The sequence below is a fragment of the Protobothrops mucrosquamatus genome, unplaced genomic scaffold (assembly GCF_001527695.2).
Source record: "Protobothrops mucrosquamatus isolate PMUCROS unplaced genomic scaffold, P.Mucros_1.0 scaffold2140, whole genome shotgun sequence".
NCBI classification, from domain to species: Eukaryota; Metazoa; Chordata; class Lepidosauria; order Squamata; family Viperidae; genus Protobothrops; species Protobothrops mucrosquamatus.
In genome coordinates, this window is record NW_015388239.1 from 21,784 (window position 1) to 45,624 (window position 23,841).

A 23,841-nucleotide genomic window follows, 5' to 3' on the forward strand; every position below is an offset into this window, starting at 1 on the left:
TCTTTTGTTTTAAGAACGGAGGAGTTATAATAGCTAGATACTTATGGAGGAGAAATACAGTACATCTATTACAGAACTTGGAATACTGTAAAGGATAACACTTTCTTTCATCTTCTTACCCTTCCCATGACCAATGACGTTTTGTTTTTAATAATGTACCAACGTTTGCATAAAGGCTCAAACTAAGAGCTGAAAATTTCAATTGAGATGAGACTGGGAAAAAAAACCTCTCCAACAAGATATGATGAAAGAGCCAGTTATATTTATTCAGGATATCGATGTGGATGTCCAAGAAGTCAAGATGGTGGACACAACTATGTGACTGGAGCCTCATCATTTTAATGTTTGTTGTGACCCTCTAAGTTGTAGCTGCCATCTTGACCCCTGTGCCAACACCCCTGCACTTAGTAGATCATTTAGATCAGGCGTAGGCAACCTTGGCTCTTTTATGACTCGTGGACTTCAACTCCCAGAATTCCTGAGCCAGCATGGCTGGCTCAGGAATTCTGGGAGTTGAAGTCCACGAGTCATAAAAGAGCCAAGGTTGCCTACCCCTGATCTAGAGTCACCACCCTCCCTCCATTCACATAGGGGCTATTCCCCACTCGCAAACAATAAAACTAAAGATTCCACTGAGTCAACCTCAGTTCTCCCCACTGCCTCATCCTGGAATTGTGGCTTGCCATCTGGGTGCAAACTAGACCTCCTTAGTTTGTTTTAAGACTGCACGTGTCAACTCCCTGTATAAAACCTATGTTAATTTTAATCTGTTCATGAAGTTCAAATCCCTCTTTATTCACAGCCAAAGCCTACTGCTCATGAACATAAATTGCTCAGCCTCCAAGTTATGTCTTCTTCTCAGCGCCCCCAAATGTGCATCAGAACCCTCTTGCCCACCGGTCTTGACCCACAGGGCGGGGGCTTGTTCCTCTTTCTTTATCTGTTACATTTGGAACATTGCTATAACGTGCTGCAGAACCTGCACATCTGCTTCTTGGTATCAAAGGACACCCAGCGTTTGGAAGCAATAGGATGGTTGGGAATGTCATTAGTTTCAGCAAATGGGTGCTGAGTTGAGCGCTAATGTGATAATTTATTAGGTTTTTATCCCCCCTTTATTATTTTATAAATAACTCAACGCAATGAACATACCTAATACTCCTCCCACCTCCTTTTTTTCTCCACAATACTATGAAATGTATTGTGTTGAGAGTTACTGATTGGCCCAAAGTCTCCCAGTCGGCTTTCAAGCCTAAGATGGGACCAGAACTCACAAGTCTCCTGGTTTTTAGACCAGCACCTTAGCCACCACACCAAACTGGCTTTTACCCACAGGGACCTAAAAGGAACTGCATTTCAGTACAATAAACCATTCAAAATAGGCTTGTAGCATCATATACGGCTCCTTTTTCTCAAGGATAATTTAAGGCTACAGGTGCCCATGTGAGTTCTAGACATCAAAGACCCTTTGAACAGGTATTTTTTTCTGGACAGAGATTTTCTGCGTCCAGACCCTAAACGTCCTCATTTCTCCAGTATTGTCAAGGAATTTCTCTGTGTGCTTGCTGAGAAAGCAAATCTTCCTCCTGAACACATCCCCATGGCAGCTTAGACCCCATTCCAAACTTTGGTCCGCTGGAAGTGGAACACCCAAGAACTTGCCTTATGCTGACTCAGGAATTCTGGGAGTTGAAGTCCATGAGTCATAAAAGAGCCGAGGTTGCCTACCCCTGGCTTAGGACAAAGTTATTCATTTTCAGGGAACCATCAAATTCAAGAATTCCACCTGCTGGAAAGAAGGAAAAGAAGACAAGGACCGCCATGAATACAGTTCAAAGGGGTTAAGAGCCCCCACAGGCTGAGCAGCATATTTATTTCTTCATCTTCCCAAAAATCAGTAGTGCAGCAATGTAAACAGGAAACAGGAGAACTTGAAAAACGATTCTTCACCAGATACAAGCCTGGCCAACATCGGTATCCTCAAGGCCACATTTCCTTTTATAACATTCTGGGGCCTACATAACATTATCAACTATTTCTCCCTTATTTCCAAAGACTTTATTAAGAGTATAGTAAACCATTCACCTTGAGTCTACTAACCTCTAGAGCAGGGGTCCCCAACCCCTGGTCCATGGACCATCACCGGTCCGCGGCATGCCACCAAGCGGGCCGCACAAACAAGCAATGCTCCATCCTCAGGATGCGGGCAGTATTCAAAACCACACCCCTTCTGGTCCAAGGGAAAAACCTTTCTCCATGCCACCGGTCCCTGGTGTCCAAAAGGTTGGGGACCTCTGCTCTAGAGGAACACATAATTTTTCAGGAGGTATATGGCGCTTGGGCCACCAACTGGCCATCCTAAACCTAAAAAAAAAATCTGAACTTCTACAGTTTAAAAATTAGGGTCCCTCTCATCACAGTGTAAGTCCTTAGAATGGTTTGCCCTTTGCAATTCATCAGTGACAGCACTAAGAAGAGGGAATGAGAGGGGGAGGGAGGGAAAGGAAGGGATAATCAATTAGGGTTTTTTTTTTTCTTTAGAGGGAAAAAAAAAGGATGTTTGCCAAGTGTGAAACAGAGAGCATGGAAACGAATAAAGCACGTAATAATAAGAGGGGGGAAAAGGAAGATGAGCGAGAGTAAATCACATACCCCTAATGAAACTACGAAGCATTTTCCATCATTCTTAGGGACGAAAAGGGAGCTGGTTCATATTGCCTAGTAACTTGTGATTTCCACCAAATGGGATGTTCGGTGGAGATGCCTGTATTTGCTCTAGGTTTTTAAAAAAAAAAAAAAGGGAGGGGGGTTTATAGATCTGACATGGGATAACCAACATTTCTGTTGGAAAGCACACAATGTGCATGGAATTAACAATAGATAAAGAGGTGCTACAATAGGAGAGGAAGAGACTCTGATCTACTGGGCAGTATTTGAACCAGTTTGCCTGTCTTTTGATCCTCTCTCTCCTCATTTTCAACTTGTGCAAAAGTGTTTTTTTGTTTTTTTTTCAAGACAACACATCAGTGTTTTTCACAGGCAAAGGAGCCTGTTGTTTTACAGTGTGACTGACTATCAGTGAGAAAAAACTTTCAGGCTGGACGCAGAGCGTGGAGGAAAAGAGCCAGAGCCACCAATGATCTGGAGGCTCCATCTCAATGCTCACCACTGGCAAAAACTTAAAAGGGGAAATAACCCTTGACCGTCATAGCCAACATGCAGTTTCTTTGCTTGCCGTGGAAACGTGGCTTCTTCCATTTCTGGAAAACGAAGCTCATCAAGGATGGTGAATCAGGAAGGTTTTCCTAGGAGTGAATTAGGACAAAAAACAAACAAACCATAGTTTGAGGCATCTCAGCTTTCAAGACCAACTACAAAGTGTGTTCTCACAAACAACGCAGGAGTGTGTGTGAAGAGGGTTGCCAACTCTGTGGCAAACAGATGTTGGCAAGAAGTGCCTGGGATCGGTACGGCAGCCCTACGCAAATCGACGCCTTTTCACAGGAGTGGCCGGGAAGTTCTGCATTGTTTTTCAGAACCGCACCTGCCCTTTGTAGTCTTTGTTTCACAGCTTCTTCTTCTTTTTTTCTTTCCTTTTTTTGCCAAAATTAAATTTCCCTTTTGAGTCCAGTTTCAAGGACTGGCAGTTGGACTCCCCGTTTTCTTAAGAGATTATTGGTAAAGAGAGAAGGGCTCTCCAACAGGGGTACTCCCAAGATACCTCGTGCAACCGAGGGCGGAGAGAGAGAGAGAGAGAGCGGTCTTCTGAACCCCTTGCCAACTCTTTGCCACGCAGGCCGGTCGCTATAGAATCTCTTCCCGCTGTTTTTTGGGCTTCAGGATCACCTGCCCGTTTCTCAGAAACCCGTTCTGGCCGTGGAGCAGCTTTCCTTTCTCCCGGTCAGGCCAAGTGAAGATGGCTTCGTCGCTGTCCAGTTCAGACTCGGAATGCATCAGACTGGTGTTCTGGGCCTGGGGCTTCTGCTTGCTGCCTTTGAAAAGGAACCAAGAAACATCAGGAAACGAAAGGCTGCCTATACCAGGGCTTTTCAACCAGTGGGACGGGTACCAGCTGTGGCACATTGGCACCTGGCAGGTGGTACGCGGCCATCCTAGAAAAGTAGTAGCGGGGGAGGGGAATGAGCTGAACCGGTGGCAGCACCGCACAAGCCTGAGCGAGGGACGGCTGGAGCTGCAGGGCGTTCAGGGCTCGGCGGAAGCGCCAGGATCAGTGCTGCTTTCCAGCTGACTGGCGCTTCTTTGGGGCTGTCAGGGCTCAGCAGAAGTGCCAGGATCAGCTCCAGGCTCCAGCTGGAGCTCGGCGCTGATCCTGGTGCTTCTGCTGAGCCCTGAAGAAGCGCCAATCAGCTGGAATGTTGCAGCATCTCCAGGGTCTTGTAATTTACATTCAGATGCTTGGCAACTGATTCATATTTATGACGGTCACAGTGTCCCAGGGTCATGTGAAGTGACCAAAACCTGCTGCAACCACCCAGCAGACAGGGGGAATAAAGACCAAACATCCCCCCCACCCCACCCCTGCTGCCAATCCCCAACAGAAATGCTCACAACAATGAAAACTTCGGACAGAAGGAAGAGCGCCGCCAGGTGGGCAGGCAGGTGTCTTGCTCGGCTGTTTCCTTGGTGGGGCACTTTTTTCAGTGCCATTGTAACTTTGAACAGTCACTAAGCAAACTGTTGTAAGTCGAGGACTACCTGCACTTTTATCACTTTTTTCCTTTTTTTTTTTTTGGGTCATCACGTTTTTGACACCTTGCTAGGCGATGGGTGGTACTCAGATATTGCCATATCCTAAAAGTGGTACAATGGGTGAAAAGGTTGAAAAGTCCTGGCCTATGGAGCGATCTTCGTCCTCCTAGATCAGCCCATCCGACCCGGTCCGACAGGGAAGGTATGTTGCGTTATCCCATCAGTCAAGAAGTTCTGATTGGCTGGCTGCAGGAAGAGAACTTTCTCTCCCACTGTCCCTGCCCTGTGGAATATTCTTCCCCCCTCCCCCACCCACAGATGAGGCAGCCCCCCCCCCAGGCCTTCCAAAACGGAGCAAAAACTTGGCTCTGTGGCCTTGTGTAGGGAGCCCAGAGGAGCGCACACAACCCTGGGGCAGGTTAGCACTCTGAAAGCTCTCCCTTCCCCTTTCAATTAATTTTAAACCGTGTTTTAATCATTCTTGCCTCTTTTAAATGTTTTAACTTTTGTATGTTTTTATACTTTAATATTGCATGGCGTATTCCCAGAGTCCCGCTGTGAGGGAGATGGGCGGTTTAAAGATGTGATGAACAAAAAACAAAGAAATGTGCAAAGGGAAGAGGTTTCAAGCCCCTTCTTACTTTTACATCCCTCTTTCAGAATAAAGCTTTCTTTACAAAGACAACAAAAGCATTCGATCTCCAGATTACAAGCTACGGTGTATTTAGAGGAAAGACAGCAAAGGAATCACATGCTCGGCCCTCTATTTCACACGCTGGCGGGAATGAGGACCTACATCATGTGGTTGGACCTGATTTCACAACCATTTTTTTTACTGGAGTCATGAAGCCAATCTGGCTTCCCCAACTGATTTTGCTTGTGGGAACCAGGCTGACAAGGTCGTAAGTCACAATCACATGATTGCAAAATACTGCAACCATCATAAATGTGAGCCAGTTGCTAAGCTCCCAAATTGCAAACCTCTGACCTTGGGGGTGGTGCGACAGTCATAACTCTGAGGACAAGTCTTAAGTCACTTTTTTCGAGGCTTCAAACTGTCCTTAAACAGTCGCCAGTCGAAGACTACCTATAAAGGTCTAAACCAGTGATGGCGAACCTTTTAGAGACCGAGTGCCCAAACTGCAACCCAAAATCCACTTATGCATCGTCGGGTGCCGGGTGGGTGTGGCCCATTGGGTGGGCGTGGCTGCGGTGGTAACGGCAGACTGGGTGGGACTAAAACGTTCAATCAATCAATTCCAACTTTGCAAGATTTTTTTTTCCCCGCAAGAGTTGAAATTGACTGATTGATTGAACCTTTTTTTTTTTGCACACGGCGGCGGAGGCCTAAAGCGAAAAGGTTTTATAAAACCCACCTGAAGGTCTAGGACTGGGGCGATGGCGCACGTGCCCACAGAGAGGGCTCTGAGTGCCACCTCTGGCACCCATGCCATGGGTTCCCCACCACTGGTCTAAACTGAGGTTCATGGAGACATTTATAATCCCTTGAGAATAAAAAAACAGGCTGCCTCAGTCTTTGGTCATCCCTAGCCTCTTCTCTAAGGTCTCACCTGCTTTGGAATTTGGTTTCAGCTCCAGGCTCTCTTGATCCGTGGCATCCAAGATCTTATACTTACTCTTCCTTTTGGCTTTTCCTTTTTTCCTTCAGGAGACAAACAAACAAGTTGGAGCTCGGGGAAGGCAGAATAAGACGAACAGCTCGCCCGGGGAACCCTGGCAAAGGGGGCACGGGCGCTTACTCACTTCTTGCAGCAGCAGACCACCACCCAGGAGAAGATGCCAAGGGAGACCAGAATCACAAAGGATGCAATCACGACGTAGAGCACACTCCATTCTGGAAGAAGCACAGAAATGTTCTCGGATTGTCTGACTTTTGAGACGTAACAGAAATTTCACGAGTCCTTCGGGCACAGCAAGAAGATATGAATGCAGTCATGGGCTCTTAGTTAGCAGGGGGAAAAAATGGAACTTCTGGATTGCCAGGACTAGGATTTTGACTTCCTGCCCTTGCTTGGCCAGTCTTCTCAATCCCCTGCTATACTTCTGACTCCAGATCAAAACCAGCCTTACGTCTCCATCTTTCAGAAATCACACAGGAGAGCCTGTGTCTTCAGATAAGATTTTCTGTAGCTCATAACAGATAGTTTAAACTCTGGTTTAAATTCAGGAACCATTTTAGGCGTAGAGGGAGGTATGAATGTGCAAATTAAAAAGCAGCCCAACTCTCGTTACTTCACCCATTCTCCTTGGGATTTCAGGGAAGAATGGTAAACACAGGAATCTCATGAAATTTGGCAATCTTGTGAATTTTCTTTTTCTTTTTAAAAATTAAACGAGCCCCACTTGCTCCAAAAGATCAGACTGAAAAAGTTGGGGCATTCTGCTATTGTGTTTTTTCCTTAATGACCTTCTGTGTTTGGGAGACGCTTCGACTGTCCTTTTGGATAAATACTGTAAATGGATTGGCTGAATTAAGGGAATATTAGCAGAGCCTCACACACCAGAGAAATTGATCCATCTTAGGTAGTAGCTACTGTGACTACTCTCCCATCTCCTTTTGGAAGGGATATCCCAATTGACCTAACAGGGTGTGCTACTGACAGATTGTAGGTTAGGCAAAGTGTAATTATCCTGGTCTTCCCTGAACATTCCTGTGGAACAAGGATGAATGACCTCACTGACCCTTCCTCTCCTAGACAGCATTTAAGACACAAGAAACACAATCTTAGAAGTCAACAGCAGTGCTCTATGTCAGCCTGTTAACTCTCCTCTCCCTATAACAGAGTGTAAGATTTAACATGTAAGCAGAATCTAGACACACCTAAAATGTAAGCAGCATCCTGACACAGCCTCTAGCAAAACTCATCCTATGTCCAGCAGAGTCATGAAACTGGGATGTCCACCTACCGCAATTGCTTTCACCCTCACCAATCTGCACTTTGATGAAGTTCTCCATCCAAAAAGGATCACAAATACAACGCTTGGTGAAAGAGTCGCAGAGGCCGTGATCTGAACAGTTTAGCTGGCAGGCTGAGGAGGAGGAAAATCTAGTCAATAGGGAGGTAGACAGTACCAGGGACAGGCACTTGAGAGTACGAATACTGCCTTTATGTATATTTCTCATGGTTGTTGGTCCATATAGCATGGATGTGTAAATAAAACACAAGTACTGCCTGGCTGTTTATAGTCTGTAATGGTTTAGATGGGGGATAATAAACCAAATCCAGACTAAATGAAAGAACTCACTCTGAAGGAACAAGTTTCCAAAGAGATGATACAGATCCTAATTGTGAATATGGTTATACTCTTAACAGAAAACAAACAGATATGCAGTTTGAGGCAAATCTGCATTTTTTTTTCTGGTTTCGCAGATGGACGCAACTATTTTGACCAACTTTGGTTGATGTACAACTCCATCTCCTTCCCATATATGCATCATAGAGATTTGTTGGCTATTATAGGCTTCCATTTAATATGGGTATCTGATGTTCAGAAACCTCAACTGTTCCAGAACTCAGTAACTAGGTTGGTCTCGGCCATAACTAAAAGGTCACATTATATCTATGCTAAGAATTATGCTGGCTTCCAGTTTGTTCCCAGGTAAATGTTGTTAGTTGCTAAGTCGTGTCCAACCCATCGCGACCCCATGGACAACATTCCTCCAGGCCTTCCTGTCCTCTACCATCTTCTGGAGTCCATTGAAGCTCACGCCTCCTGCTTCAGTGACTCCATCCAGCCACCTCATTCTCTGTCATCCCCTTCTTCTATTGCCCTCCATCTTTCCCAGCATTAGGCTCTTCTCCAGTGAGTCCTTCCTTCTCATTAGGTGGCCAAAGTACTTGAGTTTTAACTTCAGGATCTGCCCTTCTAAAGAGCAGTTGGGGTTGATCTCCTCCAGGACTGACCAGTTTGATCGCCTTGCAGTCCAGGGGACTCACAGGAATCTTCTCCAGCACCAGAGTTCAAAGGCCTCAATTTTTTGGCCCTCAGCCTTTCTTTTGGTCCAACTTTCACAGCCATACATTGCAACTGGGAAAACCATGGCCTAGCCAGATGCATGCATAAGACCTGGAGTTTTATTTATTTTAATTATAGTTCAAATTTGGAGATGGAAGATCTCCCACATAGAGCAACTCTGATGATGAGCCCAGGACCTTGCAACTGTCATAAATACCTGCCAGTTGCCAAGTGCCCCAATTCTGAACACGTGGCCATGGGGATGCTAAGTGTGAAAACCAGTCATAAGTCACTTTTTTCAGTGCTGTTATAACTTCAAACAGTCACTAAATGAGTGGTTGTAAGTCAAGGACTACCTGTAATGCGTTTTACCAAAGGGCAAAAGGGAAGCTTTAGCAGGTGGATTTGTGAACTGAGCCTTGCCTTCTTCTTTCTTTGCAGTAAAACCAAAAATCAAAGCCTGCTGCCACAATTAATCTCCTTCAATGCAGCCAATGGCACCATCTTCAAGCTCTAACCTCGCCCTACCCAGTGCTTGGAGGAAGAATCTTGATGGCCTTCTGGAAGGTAAGAGAGTTGGAGCCTGTTGGATCCCTAGAGCAGGGCTTTTCAACTTTTTCACCCATTGTACCATTTTTAGGATATGGCAACATCCGAGTACCATCAGTCGCCTAGCAAGGTGTCAAAAACTTGATGACCAAAAAAAAAAAAAAGGAAAAAAGTGATACAGGTAGTCCTCGACTTACAACAGTTCGCTTAGTGACTGTTCGAAGTTACAGTGGCACTGAAAAAGGTGCCCGCTGAGCAAGACACTTGCCTGCCCGCCCGGCCGCGCTCTTCCTCCTGTCTGAGGTTTTCATTGTTGTGAGCATTTCTGTTGAGGATTGGCAGCGGGGGTGGGGTGGGGGGGTGTTTGGTTTTTATTCCCCAAGTCTGCTGGGTGGTTGCAGCAGGTTTTGGTCACTTCACATGACCCTGGGACACTGTGACCATCATAAATATGAATCAGTTGCCAAGCATCTGAATGTAAATCACAAGACCCTGGAGAGTCTGCAACATTCCAGCTGATCGGTGCTTCTTCTGGGCTTAGCAGAAGCACCAGGATCAGTGCTGCTTTCCAGCTGATTGGTGCTTCTGCTGAGCCCTGCAGCTCCAGCCATCTCTCGCTCAGGCTTGTGCGGTGCTGCCACCATTTCAGCTCATTCCCCCCCCGCTACTTTTCTAGGATGGTTGCGTACCACCTGCCAGGTGCCAATGTACCACAGGTGGTACCCGTACCACTGGTTGAAAAGCCTTGCCCTGGAGGAATGGTGTGCACAGGGCAGAAGCTGCCATGGAAAAGACGCGCTTTTAAGGTCCCGCTAGGCAGCAACATGATTTCTAGGTGTAACGGAATAAAGTGAGTCTCCTATATATAGTATCCTCTGACTTACTGACGGTATTGATCTCCAGCGCACGGAAGATAAGGAATTCTGATTGTTGCTTCCGCAATTCACTCTTGAGAGTCCACGCAACATCGCGCCCTTTGAAGATCTGGCGAGGAGGCTGATTCCGCACGTAGAACACCAACTTTGTGCTGTCAAAGGGAAGAAAATTGGGAACGGAAAAAGAGAAAAGAGAAAATGCTGGACCAGAATTGCAATTCATGAGAGGCAGGAAGGTGCCATGGAAGTTATTTCCTTAATACACAATCTTCAAGAATTTGCCCAATGTTTCTCGCCCAGTGACCATGTTGGTCCCCGTGTTTAAGATAATCCTCTTTCCTCTGAAGCCTATTGAAGAGCAAACACATTGCATAGATCAGTGATGGCGAATCTTTTAGAGACCAAGTGCCCCAAAACTGCCCCCTACTCTCTCCCCGCTCCGCCCTGCCCGCTGGACGACCCACCATCTCCACGGCCTGCCACAGATCACCCAGGCAGCCCAGCAGCGCCATGGTGGCCACGCCCTCCACCCATGCCCCGTAGCATCATCTGTGTGCAATGGGGTGCAAGGGCGGAGTCTTGTCCCCACTGCCCGGCTACCATGTCCTTGGTTGCGCTGCTTCATATGGGCTGCGCCCGGGGGCAACTCTCTTCCAGGGGGGCTGCTGGTGAGGAAGGGGCTGTGGGAGGAGGCGGGGCTGGAGCAACGGTGTGTGTGCCCACAGAGAGGGCTCCGAGTGCCGCCTCTGGCACCCGTGCCATAGGTTCGCCACCACTGGCATAGATGATCAAACTCCAATCTTTTAAAACATACCTTATGCATGTGTAAAAACCCGTCTGCCATTTTTGCAAGTGAGAACTAACAAGAAAAGATTCAAACTGCAGACAGGTGAAACCTTTCCACGTATACTGAGGGCTGGAGCCTTATTTATCAAGGATGGATAAGCGAGGCTACCGATAATGAGAGCTAACAGTACCTGTATATATGAAAGGGAGGTGAGGCTTTGTGTTAACTAACTGCCCTTTCCTTAGCCACCATTTTGCTCAACAAAATCATGCAGTTGATGCTGGACTGAAGCCCCTTTCCCATGCCTCAGACAGACCATCCACACTGTTTTTGCTTCTTCTTTTTTAAACCAGATACCAAACAGTTTTTTAGGTTTAAATATTTGATGCTCCTATTTTTTCAAGTCTATTAAAAATCTACTTGAAGAAAGCAAAGCACTTCAGGAGTGGATTCATCAAAACTGCATCGGGGAAAGGGTGTGTTACCAGGTTTATTACATAAAACAAAACAGGCTATGTTTAAGCAACACACTTACAAAGTAGGCTGGCTAGAAACCAAGTAACATCTTAAAAGTACAAACTTCTAAAATATATATTAGCTGGTAGCATCTATGTGTCCAATAGGCCCGTAGTCCTCTAAGTTTGTCTGTATTCTCACAATGTGAATGGCTGAGGGCAGGGGTGTTTAGTACAGATATAACTGTGCACATACAACTGTGCCCACACAATACAGTGCACCTGGGCCACCTCTGCTCCAAGAAACCCATAGCGCACAATATTGCAGCCTTAAAAATAGGTCAGTTGGAGCATGTCAAAAGAAAGTGTTGCTTTGTATCACTTTATTTTGATGAGGAGGAGCTGGGGCTAGTGCCAGTTGGGATATTCAAACATTAGTTATCTCAGAACAGGTCCATTAATGGGACCTCCTTACCTAACTGATGTCTACATTCACCCCCAACCTCTTCTCATAAGAACTCAAAGCACCCAAGGTATGGGGACATCCTCGCATTTAATTTCCAAGACAACCACCATGGAACAGAAGCTGGGTTGAAAGTGTGGTTCTTCTTTTCTTACCTCTTCTCAGTGTAAGCCTGGATCTTCTGAACTGTGATGTCTGAATCTAGGACCCCAAGCAGAACCCCGATCTGACGGATGAACATGCCCTTCTGCCGCTCCGTCAGGTGGCTGACGTTGACATCTAGGATCATTTCCACAAGGTTGTTCTTCCTAGGATCTGGAAGAGTGCTGAAGTCAGTGCTAGAATGCGTCACGTGCACTGGTGAGGTTGGAATGTAAATTTGCTCTATCGCCGGGGTGAGGCCAAGGAAAAACAAAACGGGTCTGCTGTGGCCATCTATGCGTTAACTCAGTTTAACACAAAGCTAGCCAAACGGGCAGGGCGTCCAAGATTCATTCTTTGGAAAATGTTCAGGGAAGAACATGAAGAAGGATGGCTCCTGAGAGACAGCTGCTCCATTCCAGGTGAAGCCAACTTGGAGAAGCTTTGTGTTGTTTAGAACAGAGGAGACAAAGTTTTGCTTTGGAGTGGGTGGTGGTGGTGGTGGTGGTGGTGGAGATACTTAAACATTTCAGGTGGGATAGGGTAAGTGGCTCTGTCACTTAACGGGTGTGTGTGTAGTAGTTTCCACTTGTTTCTGGATTTGGAAGCTGGGGGACTTTTTTTGGGGCTCCTCTGTTGGAGTAACTACATGCGAGTTGGGCAGCCATAGAAATCCATTTAATTAATAAATATTTTTGTGTGTTTCTCCCCCTAAAAGTTAGGAGCCATGCAACCTTTCAGCAGTCAAGTCAGAGAAATTCAGAATCTCAGTTGGAGAAAGCTATGTGGGTTGCATAAAATGATGGAGGAAAAGGGGTGCATGTTGTTTGGACGCTGTGTGCCTAGAAATATGATCTGAGTAATATAAACTTACAAAGTACTAACCTTACTATGTCATATATACCAGGTAATCCTCATTTTAATGACCACAATTGGGACTAACAACTATATTCCTAAGTGAAGCTGTCACGAAGCTACAACTGTGCTTGTGATCTTACTTTGCTTTAAAGACATGCAAAGGTGATACATTGTGAGAATTGGTCGTGAAATTACTTTTTTATCACTGTCATAACTACAAATGGTTGCTAAATGAGGCAGTCGGTAAACGAGGACTACTAGAAGTGGAACCCAATGCAGGGTCTTAGATTTTAAAATGGATGAAGCACAGCAGCTAAAACCATAGAAACCGTGCAGCCTAAAGTTGAGATTTCATCACATCCATGAAGGCCCATTTCAAGGTCCAATTGGAACAGATGAGTTTATGTCTTGTAATGATTATTAACATTGTGGATTACATGCTTGGAATATGATGCTCAGGTATACTTCTTACTACCAACTTTGCTCCTTCATTAGTTATTTATATTATTGCTACTTGTTATTAGCACATAATAATAAGATCATAGGTACAGTGTCTACTTCACTTTCCTCTTTCCACATAAGCTTCATGTGGAAACCAATCATTTTGGGAAAGAAGATATGATGATGGAAATGGACACACTCACCAGGTTTCACTTCCACAGTGGCTCGGTCTCCATCACTCTCCCCTTTGGCATCAGTCACTTTTAGAAGGAAGGTGTACGTTCCCTCCACCAGGTTGGAGAGAAACAGAATGGGATGATGATCCGAATTATTTAGCACCTCCTGTATTTCAAGCAAACGTCCAAAAGGAAACAAAGCAGAAATTCAAGATCCAGAAAACAGTTCCAGAATCCAGTTTCTTAAAAGCATTGCACACAAAGACACGCACACGCTATAGCAAAATGGATTCTCTCCTTCATGTGGAGAAGTTGGAAGCAACCCGGGTATCCTTATGTGCTTTTGATCAACAACATAAATTGTAAAGCACCAGAAATGCAGAAGAGGCCTCTTTCTACTTGCTTTAAAAAAAAAAAACTGGAATTTTGAAGGAAGCACAAGAAGTCCTACTGACTAAATACGATTGCAGGCAAGATGAGCAACTATCAAGGGCCAATTAACGGTGAAACAGGTTTAAAAATTAAGGACAGAGCAAGGGTATTTCACTGATACAGCAACCATTACACAGAGCTAATGCTGTGTCGCTTCAGGATGTGCTGTTTCCTTTCTGTTTATCTTCTATTAGAGAGCTCCAAAGGGCCCCTGGGGTTAATTAGTTTTATACAGATTTTACAGACTTCTCCTGTACAATATTTATGGGAGTTGTTGCCAACCCATTTAGAGGGCAACTGACTGAGGAAAATTGCTCTAAAGGAAAACAAAATTCAATATACTGGATCGTCCCTAGCTTATGAGCTGCTGTATCGTTCATGCAGTTGGCAAAATATTGCTAAACGTTCTTGAGTCTCACATATAGCAGAAGCACTGTAGAAAATGGAGTAGCAGATCTTCTCAATACCCACCCCTGCTGCAGGGCTGCTCTCATCCCGAGTCCACAGGAAGGTGACAATTCCTTTGTCATCCATAGACTGGGACCCATCAAGCTCTGCCGTGCTTGTAGGGAGAGTGATGGTAAGGCTGTTCCCCACAATTTTTGCCACAGGAGGCTGATTTATCTCTGGACAAAAAAAGGGAAGAAGAAAGGATCAGAAGACATATGAGTCCAAAGGGTAACAGCAGGTGAAGATACTCCAGGAGAGGGATATTGGGAATATTCATTCCAGCATGGAGTCCATCATCAGCCATAAAACCCAACTGAATGATCAACCATATGGTTTACAGAGCTAGCCAAAATATGGTCAGTAATTTCCCTCAAACTTATCAATTAATTACTAAGGAAGATGGGATAATCCAGAAATATACTTTTAAAAAATTCCCACTGGTTCTCATAGGAACAAATTAATTGCAGAATACAATAACGGCCAGGGTGTTGGTTTAGTTTAGTGTTTCTCCCTCAGCAACTTTAAGACGTGTGAACTTAATTCTCAGAATTCCCCAGCCAGCATGGGTGGACTTCAATTCCCAGAATTCCCCAGCCAACATGGTCCATCTGATTTGATGGCCATTAAAATGTTATGACTTTCTACCTGCTACTCACCTTCTTTCACAATGACATTAACTGAACTTTGCCCTTGCAAATTCCGTTCATCTTTGACTGTTAGTGTGAATGTGTACGTTCCCACTTTAAGCCCAGAGACTGTGGCTATGCTGCTGTTGGCATTTTCCAGTTTCACCCCATCTGGACCCCTGGCACAGAAGAAAATAAGCTGAACTTGTCATAAATGTTTGCACAGAAAAGAGAGAGAGAGACAGTTATTCCTTTTGACCCCTGAGGAAGACCTAGGTGACGCAAGGAGAATTATTTGGTGTGCTCAGAAAGAAATAAACATATTTATTAAATTTAACTATTGTTGGAAAATGATAAAAAATAAGGGATTAATTGGCCTAATATTGAGGATTTAGATTTATAAGGGAAATGAAAATTAGCTATTAGGAAATAGCTTTGAATTATTGTTTAGCCCAGATAACACAGACGATGGATTTGAGACAATAAAGGATACTCCGTTAGTAAGTGATGATGTACTAGGATGAGAAATAGAAAATGTCTATGAAATAAAATATATTTTAGTAAGTAATAGGTGTATTTTAGATATTATAATTTTTATGTAGTGAAATAAAGGAAAGTTGGGTTACCTGAAATTTAAATATTATGGATATTAAAGGTTAAATTGGAATACTGTAATTAAAAATTAGGTAAAATTTAAATACAGGACATGGATATGTATAAGCATAAATATATTGATAAATGTTTTAACTGAGTTTGTTATAATTACAAATTTACTAGCTTAAATATGATATAGCAAATGTTAAGGGGAAATAGAGAAGGAATTTTTTGATGATGTGACCTGAGATATGTACTAAAGAGTTTGTTATTATACTATTGACTACCCAATCACCACGCTGCTTTCTAAATACTTAAATGTAAAACCAATAAAAACTTGTTATATAAAAAGGAAGAAATAAACATATTGAGTAGTGTTTCCTCTCTCTCTCTCTCTCTCTCTCTCTCTCTCTCTCTAGTAACATTGGTCATGATTCTTTTTTTCTTGTTCCATATAAGTGAATGGAATAAAGTCAAAATAATTTTATTCCAGTCAGCTGTTTATGGAAAAAATAGGGTGCAGTTAGTAAACATGGGTGACACGGACTTCTCCCACCAAAAAAGAGTCCAAATAACAAATTGTGTAGGTTTGTGAGGAAGGAGGGATAGGAGGCCCTTAAGAGAATTTTCCTGATTTTTCAGAATCTTTGGCATTTTGCAACTTTAGGAAGCTACTTCTAGGCTAGGTCAAAAGTTAGCATAGTTCTACAAATATAAAGGAACAACGAATGGCTTGAGACGAGCTTTTATTCCCACCTGAGACCAGGTTCTTGTCAGGACTGGCAGGAAAACCTCCCAAGAGATTCCAGAAAACTGTCTGGCCCCATCAACCTCTTATAACAAAAGGATCTGTTTCTCAGTCTAGGTTTCAGGGAACCTGAAGTCAACACTAATCATGTAATGAAAATCCCATGACAATTGTGCTTTATTATGAGATTCTCCCTCCTGCCCCCCAAGATGATTACCCCTAATCCTAGCCAGAAAAAAATTCTACCACATATGGAAGTCTCGATTGCTCCAGAAAAGGTGGCCTTGGTGTGAATAGAATGGAGGCCTTTGAACTAGGGTGCTGGAGAAGACTCCTGCGAGTCCCCTGGACTGCAAGGCGATCAAACCGGTCAGTCCTAGAGGAGATCAACCCCGACTGCTCCTTAGAAGGCCAGATCCTGAAGTTGAAGCTCAAGTACTTTGGCCACCTAATGAGAAGGAAGGACTCACTGGAGAAGAGCCTGATGCTGGGAAAGATTGAGGGCAAGAGAAGAAGGAGGCGACAGAGAATGAGGTGGCTGGATGGAGTCACTGAAGCAGTAGGCGTGAGCTTAAATGGACTCCAGAAGATAGTAGAGGACAGGAAGGCCTGGAGGAACGTTGTCCGTGGGGTCGCGATGGGTCGGACACGACTTCGCAACTAACAACAACAAGTCTATGTACTCAACACCACACTCAAGATAATCTACTATATTTAAGGCAAGTGAGCCTGGGAGGTGGCAGGTAATTTATGGATTCTCAGGCCTATCTCAAGATCCCAACTCAAAAAGGCCTTACTTAAGTAAGCAGAGCAGACCAAATGTGTAATTTCTTTTCCATGCAAAAGAACAACCACCACGTGTGGGAGAAAAGAGAGACATACTGTGTTTTCTCCCAAAGGAAGGAGACAATCTTCTGGTCATCTGAGCTCTTGCTGCCATCCAGAGTGGTGCTGTCCACTGGCAGGATGAGTTCTTTGTCTGGACCAGCATCTGCCCTGGGCGGCTTGTTGTTTTCTGAGTAAAAGGACAGGAATTGAAAAGGCGCTCCAGAATGTGGCAGATTGCTTGCAATGAGAGGTATAAAGAGGAATAAACGCAAATAAAATTGATTTATAGAAACTTGGACCGTTATCTGACCCATTGGAATCCATACTGGCAATCCTCCTTCTCCCCCACCCTGGATTTTCAAATATGACTGTTCTCTATCCCTGCTAGTTGAGATGCTTTAAGTAGGAAGGCTTGGAATCAGACAGGACCCTTTTTACATACAATGTCCTGAATTATGGATTTTTTTACAGCCTGTAAAATATAACATTAAGTTACACATTAAAAATTTACTTGGATACTGCCATATCCTGTTTCACTGACGTTTTATGGGATTTATACGTTTATTTAACATAAGCAGCCTCTACTGAGCAAACAAGTCATATTCTGTAAATCCAACTGAGAGGTTGTAGGTGGCCAAGACAACAGTGAGAACTTAAACCCGGATCGCCTTTTTTTTGGCATTAGCAAATAATAATATTCACTCTACAAAACAGGTATTTATTTTGTTGGTAGGAGCTGCACTTCTCTCTCTCTCTCTCTCTCTCTCTCTCTCTCTCTCTCTCTCTCTCTCTCTCTCTCTCTCTCTCACACACACACACACACACACACACGAGTTCCTGAGGGCCAAAGGGCAAAGGGTGTGACATAATTCTGAGTTCTCTAGAGGGTACATGGTCAATATTTTTAGCATGTCTGTTGTGTTTTTTTATTATTATTTTTAGTTTTTGAGGATGTGAACTGTTTTAAAAATCAAAATCAGCATGTTTTGCCTGTTCAGATTCAGATACTTATTCACGTTCTTTTTTTGTCAAAATATAAAATAAAAAAAAAATCAAAATAGCCATGAAAAATAGATAATATCCTGCTGAGGTTTGGGATAATGATCTTAGGGGGTTCTAGAATCAGAAAAATGAGGATGGGGATGCATGTGCCCAGCCTTCTAGTTCTCTATATTTATGAGATAAGATCTTGACCTAGAGAGTGGCATATCCAACAAATGATACACATTGTCTCATAATATAGAGTTTTCCATTCCATATAAGCCCTACAATTCAACCTAACACGTAACACATAAAGAGCCCATAAAGGAGGTTTTGCAGAGTTTTAACAGGCTCCCATTAAAGACTTCAATATACAGAATGGAAATTACTGTACAGGGTTAGCTCTTTGCTCTCCAGCAATTTTTAGTTTTTTTTTTTCATGCTATGCAACATACCAGTTCTAAAACTCAAGGGAGTTTCAAATGCTACTTTTTGTTCTTTAAGTGGTTTGGGGGGGGAATTGGTGGGGAGACAGCCTGTGCACATTTATTTGGGGAAAATGACTTTTAAAAGAAGTCAAGGGCTTTTAAGCGTCATTGGTTGCACCAGCAGTAATTTAAAAGCATGCACCCCAGTAGGATGATACTCAAGAAGCCTCCCACGACTACCATGCCCGTTCTACATCTGGCCCATAACTATCTTCATAGCTAGGTTTCTGGAATGTAATAGGGATTTGCATTTTGCATTCCCTTATGCCAAACAATTTGTTTTGAAAGCATACCAGGTTGTACGATCACGGTGACTTCAGCGGTGGACTGATGGCCAGCAGAATCTGTCACTGTCAGTTGATAGGTATAGTCACCTTCACGCATGGCTGAGAGCTGCAGAGTTGAAGTCCTTACCCCCTATGAATTGGAGGAGGAGGAGGAGGAGGAGGAGGAGGAGGAGGAGGAAGAGGAGGAGGAGGAGGAGGAGGAAGAGATAAAGAAGGCTGATTAAACTTTTTATCTTGGATGGCCAGAATGAATCCAAGGGTTTCGCCTCAGATAAGCCCACTTTTATCTCTTTTTTTCAAAACTATAGAATTCACTTAAATGAATGCTAACCTTGGAGACTAAGATATCATGCAGATTTGGTGAAGTAAAGCTAGCCTTAGGCACTTATATGCTTAGCAATTCTGATCTGAGGGAGGAACAGGAACCAAAGCCAGAAATGCAATGACATTGGTGGGAGAGAATGTAACCACCTAACCACCTTTTCTATAGATTGAACCATGGTGTCCACTATTGGAGAGTGCATTTATTTTTATTAAATTTATCAAAAACTGGCGGGAGATCGATATTCACTAGGTCAGGGGTAGGCAACCTTGGCTCTTTTATGACTCGTGGACTTCAATTCCCAGAATTCCTGAGCCAGCCACGCTGAGGGGAAAGGGAGAGGCTTCCAAGCTGAGCCATGCTGGCTCAGGAATTCTGGGAGTTGAAGTCCACCCATCTCTGAGTGGCCAAGGTTAAGAAATACAGGTCTAGGCCAGGGGTAGGCAACCTTGGCTCTTTTATGACTCGTGGACTTCAACTACCAGAATTCCTGAGCCAGCCACGCTGAGGGGAAAGGGAGAGGTTTCCAAGCTGAACCATGCTGGCTCAGGAATTCTGGGAGTTGAAGTCCACGAGTCATAAAAGAGCCAAGGTTGCCTACCCCTGCACTAGGTCATAAAATTCCCTGAAAATACGCAGGTGACTGCAGCCAATTTAAAGCCTGCCCAGTGTGTCTTGAACACAAATGTTAACATTAAGAATCGTATTATTTCTACCACGTTGTGTCCCAAGCTTTTGTAAAAAATGGAAAAAANAGAAGAGACTGGACAGCCATTTGTCTGAAATGGTATAGGGTTTCCTGCCTGAGCAGGGGGTTGGACTAGATGACCTCCAAGGTCCCTTCCAACTTTTTTATTATTATTATTATTATTATTATTATTATTATTATTATTATTATTATTATTATTATTATTATTATTATTATTATTATTATTATTATTATTATTATTATTAAAGTTCCACAAGGCACCAAACCTCAATTAGTGAAGTCTGGCTGGCCTCCGGGGCTCAGGGGAGTTCTTAGTAGTGGCTGCTGTTGAACAGGTCTCTTCCCTAATGGATATGCAGTTGGCTAGTTCAAAAACCTACCTGTATCAATGATCTTTTAATCAAAGCTTTTATTGCCACTTTCTTGCTGTGATTTAGGAGACTGCCTTATACTGGCGGAACTATATTGAACGTACTGCTATTTTTTAATGCTATTATATTAATATCAAGCTTCATAATTTTTATTTTATATCATCTGTAGCCTTGGATATTCTATTAATAAATCTGCTAAAATATTAATGCCGTGAATCATTTAAAATAAATATCAGAATTCAGTGCCAGAGGGCACAAGGCTTGTATGGTGTGGCAATTTTATATCATTAAGCATTTGCCGCTATAAATAAGGTGAAATTAAAGGAACAATTCGAATTCAGTGGGCGGAAGTGACCAAAAAGGTTTTTTTTGTTAATAATTTGGTTTTATATCTGCTGCAGCCTACTGTGGGCACTGCATATATGAGTCTCATGAATAATAAGGCTTCTTTCCAATTACCAGTTTCAAGCTAGTGTTCACTGCCAAAGTAAATACATTTTTAAAGTGTTCCTCAAAAGTGCCAAAGAAATCCTTTCAGAAACAGCTGAAAAGCCTTGCTAAGCATGAAAAAAGAAGCATAAAGAAACCACTTGGCAATTAAGGCAAGCACATGATGTAAGATTCACTGCTGGTTTCAAAAGCACAGATGAAATCTAAACCGTCACATTATATAGGCTATTTGCTAGTTGATAATCTGCCTGTTCACTTTTGGAGGGGTCTGTAACAGAGCCACGCAAACAGTTAATTATTTAAAATCATTGGCAAAGCAACCCAGGAAACAGCTTTTTGGATGAGAACATCTGAAGCATATCATCCTACCACTGATCAAAAGAGGAAGAAAAAAAAAGCTTTTTAAGCTTAAAATATTTCTTCTACAAATGGAATGGCAGCTATACCAATGAGTAACAGATATTCTTTAGCTATTAAATTGAAGCCAGCTAGACTAAATTCAAAGAAAATTGAATAATACTTATTTATTTGTCTGTCTGTTTGTTTATTTATTTATTCTATTTACAACACTATAATCCCTTTTATCGGGGTAAACTGAACGGAGCTGAGTGTTTATTGGCCAGATGCCCTTCCTGATGCCTTATTTAAATTTATTATAGCTGCCCAAATCCAATGGACACTGAGTGGAGTGCAACCCCCCCAACCATAAAAACAGATAAACCTAGAACTACAGATAGCGCAAATGACAGAGAATTGCTGAAGAATATCTCTAGAAAATTTGACGCTTTTACAAAAGAAGCTAATTTAAATGTATCCTCATTATTTTATTATTCATTTGCTGTGTCTTGATAGCCCTCAAGAATATCCATCTTAAACTTCAGTTAAACAAACAGGTATGCAAGGACTACTTTTTTAAATAGATGTAGGCCAAGTAGAAGAGAGGGAGTAAGGGAGAGATTTAGAAAGAAATTGTGAGGGATGATGAGCCATTGGATATTCTTTCACTAATGTTCATAACTTGCTAAAAACAACATAATGTGGGACCCCACTGTTTTATGAATGCAGCAACAGCCACCTGGATCCAGAATGATGCTAGTAGCAGCTTTGCCAGATTATGTTGTGAACTGAGGTGTATATGCTTATATAAGCAGACCACCTACACAGGCTAACAAAAATAAAATAACATTGTGGGTAAAACAGCGTTGCTGTTCTTGGAACTAATTTAGTTGCTAAGCTTATTATATAATCTAAAGTAACGCTGTATTTTGGACTCACAATCAGAAACAGGATCTCTTGGCTTACCGGAACGTGTAATTTCCTGGTACCAGGTTGGTCAGTTCCAGAATATCTGTATCAGCAGAGACCTTCTCTTCTCGAAGTGGCCCCTTTAGNCTGGGAGTTGAAGTCCACGAGTCATAAAAGAGCCAAGGTTGCCTACCCCTGCACTAGGTCATAAAATTCCCTGAAAATACGCAGGTGACTGCAGCCAATTTAAAGCCTGCCCAGTGTGTCTTGAACACAAATGTTAACATTAAGAATCGTATTATTTCTACCACGTTGTGTCCCAAGCTTTTGTAAAAAATGGAAAAAACCAATAAAACCTTTTTACAAAAAAAAAAAAGAAAAAAAAGAATCATATTATTTCCTAACGATATGGAATCATTTGTTATACAGGCAAATATTGGACCCTAACTGCCAGACGTTTACAAGGATTTGGTGCAATTTTTTTTCCCAAGCTGAACTTGTAAAGCGTATTAAGAAAATGTTTACGGATGCATTTTAAATGGGAGTCCTGGCAATCTTACCTGCATTTCTGCTACCTTCACTTTGCTGTTGGGGCTGAGGGACCATTCGTAGCTGACAATGCCATGGTCATCTGTGCTTTGGTTTCCGTAAAGGGTGATGGAATTTTGAGGCAGGGTGATCACTTGGTTAGGACCCGCGTTTGCCACAGGGGGGTAGTCCACGGCTTTGTTTACTGTCAGGCTAGCGGTGGTGGAGTTGCTAGCACCATCAGAATCCACCACAGTGAGGCTAAAGTGGGAGAGAGAATGAGGAAAGGGAACAATTTTGCAGGCAGCGATCAGAGCTAAATCTGGCAATCAGACGCACGCTGCCTCTGACATTTTTCATTCGCGTTTATTAGTTCCTAATGGAATTGACTGAAATGTTGCGGTGGTGCTTATTTGAACATCTATGGCAACATCCCTGGCTACAATGGTTATTTATTTCCCATGCTGCATATGACTGAAATTTAAGCAAATGCTAGTACTTCTGGGAGCAGCTCTAACTGCTGGCCAACTGCATGCATGACACACAGCTTTACAGAGTGACTCTGAAGCCCTGCATTTCTATTCACAGATAGGGAAAGTAAAGAGCTACTTAACAAGCAATGTGGAAATTTCCACTCTCTGACTGAAGATATATCATTTGTGATTCTCCACAATGCACCAAAAAGGCCAACACAGTGCTGGGCTGCATTAACAGAGGGATAGAATGAAGATCACGTGAAGTATTAATACCACTTTACAAGGCCTTGGTAAGGCCACACTTGGAATGCGGCATCCAGTTTTGGTCACCGCGATGTAAAAAAGATGCTGAGACTCTAGAAAGAGTACAGAGAAGAGCAACAAAGATGATTAGGGGACTGGAGGCCAAAACATATAAGGACCATTTGCTGGAATTGGGTATGTCTAGTTTAATGAAGAGAAAGACGAGGGGGAACATGATAGCAGTGTTCCAGTATCTCAGGGGCTGCCCCAAAGAAGAGGGAGTCAAGCTATTCTCCAAAGCGCCTGGAGGCAGGACAAGAAGCAACGGATGGAAACTGACCAAGGAGAGAAGCAACCTAGAACTAAGGAGAAACTTCCTGACAGTGAGAACAATTAACCAGTGGAACATCCTGCCTCCAGAAGCGGTGAAGGCTCCAACACTGGAAGTTTTTAAGAAGAGACTGGACAGCCATTTGTCTGAAATGGTATAGGGTTTCCTGCCTGAGCAGGGGGTTGGACTAGATGACCTCCAAGGTCCCTTCCAACTTTTTTATTATTATTATTATTATTATTATTATTATTATTATTATTATTATTATTATTATTATTATTATTATTATTATTATTATT

At 43.1% G+C, this 23,841-nt stretch overlaps 1 protein-coding gene across 1 annotated transcript in view; it reads right to left on the reverse strand.

The window, feature by feature from the left end:
* Positions 1-3,014: 3,014 nt before the first annotated feature.
* The window catches only part of KIAA0319L (KIAA0319 like), a 58,710-nt gene continuing 37,883 nt past the window's right edge, over positions 3,015-23,841 (reverse strand). Inside the window, exons 10-21 of the mRNA XM_015824153.1 lie at positions 22,525-22,753; positions 18,874-18,997; positions 17,166-17,298; positions 14,972-15,120; positions 14,337-14,491; positions 13,461-13,599; positions 11,973-12,132; positions 10,122-10,264; positions 7,639-7,761; positions 6,475-6,565; positions 6,282-6,373; positions 3,015-3,992 (exon numbers count right to left, since the gene is read on the reverse strand). Coding sequence (XP_015679639.1) covers positions 3,805-3,992; positions 6,282-6,373; positions 6,475-6,565; positions 7,639-7,761; positions 10,122-10,264; positions 11,973-12,132; positions 13,461-13,599; positions 14,337-14,491; positions 14,972-15,120; positions 17,166-17,298; positions 18,874-18,997; positions 22,525-22,753 — 1,726 coding nt within the window. The 3' untranslated portion in view covers positions 3,015-3,804. The remainder of the gene's footprint in view (positions 3,993-6,281; positions 6,374-6,474; positions 6,566-7,638; positions 7,762-10,121; positions 10,265-11,972; positions 12,133-13,460; positions 13,600-14,336; positions 14,492-14,971; positions 15,121-17,165; positions 17,299-18,873; positions 18,998-22,524; positions 22,754-23,841) is intronic.